Source organism: Theobroma cacao, chromosome 5 (genome assembly GCF_053813885.1).
Source record: "Theobroma cacao isolate CCN51 chromosome 5, ASM5381388v1, whole genome shotgun sequence".
Taxonomy (NCBI): Eukaryota; Viridiplantae; Streptophyta; class Magnoliopsida; order Malvales; family Malvaceae; genus Theobroma; species Theobroma cacao.
Genome location: NC_142643.1, coordinates 23924144 through 23926952, shown reverse-complemented (window position 1 = coordinate 23926952; position 2809 = coordinate 23924144). Strand labels below are relative to the sequence as shown.

Here is a 2809-nt window from a genome sequence, read left to right as displayed (position 1 = left end):
GCTTGTAGATACCCGATTTTGTCGAGGATTCTAGTTGACTCCTCTATCTCACAGACAGTAGGTTACTATCACCAACACTTGGTGTATTTATGGGCCACTTGTCATTGTAATTATTATTGTACATTATAACTTTGTAAATTAGTGAATGTATGAATTTATTTTACTTCCACGCTACAAAAGATTACTTACACGTGTTTCTATAAATATTATTTTATATAAAAATGCTATATTTTAATCAATATTTTGAATAGTAATATTTGTTTATAAATCCTTTTAAAAACAAAAATATATTTTTGTCATTTGATTTACTTGAGCCGAAAACGACTGGTAATTGTTTAAAACGGAATGTTTAACAACGATTGCTCACAGGAAAGGCAAGAAACTGATACGTAAGCCTTGCGGGGTTTCGATTGGCATTCCAAGTAATGAGTGTCAGTCGGGGCGTCGCGGCAGTTATCATGGGCCCGAGGGAGGTTCCGGGTCATGACATTTTCAAAATTGAAACTGAAAGAGTCAAAGAATCTAATATAAATCAAAATTATCTTTGGGATTTGTGTTTAGGTCATATAAATCAAAATAAACTTAATAGGCTTATAAAGGATGGTACTTTACCAGACATGGCTGAGTGTTCTTTGCCAGTATGTGAGTCTTGTATTGAAGATAAAATGACTAAAGAGCCTTTCAAGGTGAAAGGTAACAGAATGCCAAACGTTCTAGACTTGGTGCACACAGATGTGTGTGGAGCAATGAACGTAGAAGCTAGAGGAGGTTATGAATTTTTCATAACTTTTATTGATGATTACTCGAGACATGGCTTTATGTATTTAATGAACAGAAAAAGCAAATCCTTTGAAAAGTTCAAAGAATTCAAAGCCAAAGTTGAAAAGCAACTAGGCAAGCCATTAAAATAACTTCTATCAGATCGGGGAGGTAAGTATTTATCAGATGAATTTTAGCAATACCTCATTGACAATGGGATAATTTCCAATTTGATAGCGCCAAGAACACCTCAACATAATGGTGTAGCTGAAAGAAGAAATAGGACTTTTTTAGAAATGGTTAGATCAATGATATCCTTTGCTAACCTTCTAATCTCATTCTAGGGATATTGTATGAAATTTGCTCAATACTTGCTCAATTTTGCTCCATCTAAGGTTGTGCCTAAGACATCAAGGGAGTTGTGGATAGGGCGTAAATCATCTGTACATCATCTGCAAACTTGTGGGTGTCTTGCACATGTTTTAAAGCCTCAGTCCACAAAGATGGAGCCGAAGATTGAGGTGTGCTTGTTTGTAGGATATCCAAAGAGAACATGAGGTTATTACTTCTATAGTCTTTAAGATAAAAAATTTTTCATCAGTACAAATGCCACTTTCTTAGAGGAAGAATTTGTGAGAAATCACAAACCTAGAAGTGAAATTGTCTTAGAAGAATTGTCTGATCTTTCAGATTTAAGAGTTAATTCTGAAGATGTCATAACTCAGTTTGATTCAAGGGTTGAAATAAAAACACAACCTGAACATCAAATAGTGGTGCCACGACGTAGTGGGAGGGTTGTGAGACAACCAGAAAGATACATGGGTCTGGGAGAAAACATGATTGCACTCTCAGATGAACATGAATATGATCTTATTATATATAAGGAAGCTATTAATGATGTTGATGCTGAAGAATGGCATAAGGCAATGTAATCTGAGTTAGACTCCATGGATTCTTATAAATCTGGACTCTAATAGATCCACCTGAAGGGATAAAACCTATAGGGTACAAATGGATTTACAAGAGAAAAAGAGGAAGTGATGGGAAGGTAGAGACCTTCAAGGCTAGACTAGTGGACAAGGGTTTTACCCAAAGAGAAGGGATTGACTATGAGGAAACCTTCTCATCGGTTGCTATGCTTAAATCAATTAGGATCCTCCTATCCAAAGCCACACATCTTGATTATGAGATATAGCAAATGGATGTCAAGACCGCATTTTAAATGGAGATCTTGAAGAACACATTTATATGGCTTAACCAAAAGGTTTCATTAAAAAGGGCCACGAGCATAAGGATTGTGAATTGCATAGGTCCATTTATGGACTTAAGCAAGCATCTATGTCTTGGAACATAAGATTTGATACTGCTATCAAATCATACGATTTCCAGCAAAATGTTGACAAACCTTGTGTCTATAAAAGGATACAAGATAAAAAGGTTGTTTTTCTATTCCTTTATGTTGATGACATTCTACTCATTGGGAATGATATAGGAATGTTATCAACAGTTAAAGGTTGGCTGAACCAACAATTCATTATGAAGGATTTAGAAAAAGTTAGCTATGTTCTAGGGATCAAACTTATAAGGGATTGTAAGAACAAGCGGATAGCATTATCTCAAGCATCCTACATAGACAAGATTTTGGCCAAGTTTGCTATGTAAGATTCCAAGAAGGGATTTATGCCCTCTAGACATGGAATCAAACTTTCTAAGGAGATGCCACCTAAAACTCCAGAGGAAGTTGAAAACATGAGACAAATTCCATATGCACTGCCGTTGGAAGTCTCATGTATGTTATGCTATGCATTAGGCTAGATATTTACTATGCAATTGGATTGGTTAGCGAATTTCAGTCAAACCCGGGCATGGAGCACTGGACTACAATTAAGTGCATTTTTAAATATCTTCGTAGAATGAAGAATTACATGCTTGTATATTCTAGAAGTGACCTTGTACTGACAAGGTACACTGATTCAGATTGTCAGTCTGATGTTGATTTTAGAAAATCAACATCAGGATCTATTTTCACCATTGGAGGAGAAGCCATAGT

At 35.7% G+C, this 2809-nt stretch overlaps 1 protein-coding gene across 1 annotated transcript; it reads left to right on the top strand.

Moving 5' to 3' along the window:
• The first annotated feature begins 617 nt into the window (after window positions 1-617).
• On the top strand, window positions 618-1691 carry LOC148762496 (uncharacterized). Its single transcript, XM_088806614.1, has 3 exons — window positions 618-686; window positions 1104-1288; window positions 1361-1691. The coding sequence occupies exons 1-3, from the start codon at window positions 618-620 to the stop codon at window positions 1689-1691; spliced, it is 585 nt and encodes a 194-aa protein (XP_088662740.1).
• The last annotated feature ends 1118 nt before the right edge of the window (window positions 1692-2809 follow it).

What these genes read in the sequence shown, in the direction of transcription:
- LOC148762496 (XM_088806614.1), top strand. Translation starts at nt 618, where the DNA reads ATGGCTGAGTGTTCTTTGCCAGTATGTGAGTCTTGTATTGAAGATAAA. An exon ending in TGACTAAAGAGCCTTTCAAG is followed by an intron (nt 687 to 1,103) that starts GTGAAAGGTAAC and finishes ATCTCATTCTAG; the next exon opens with GGATATTGTATGAAATTTGC. An exon ending in CCGAAGATTGAGGTGTGCTT is followed by an intron (nt 1,289 to 1,360) that starts GTTTGTAGGATA and finishes ATTTTTCATCAG; the next exon opens with TACAAATGCCACTTTCTTAG.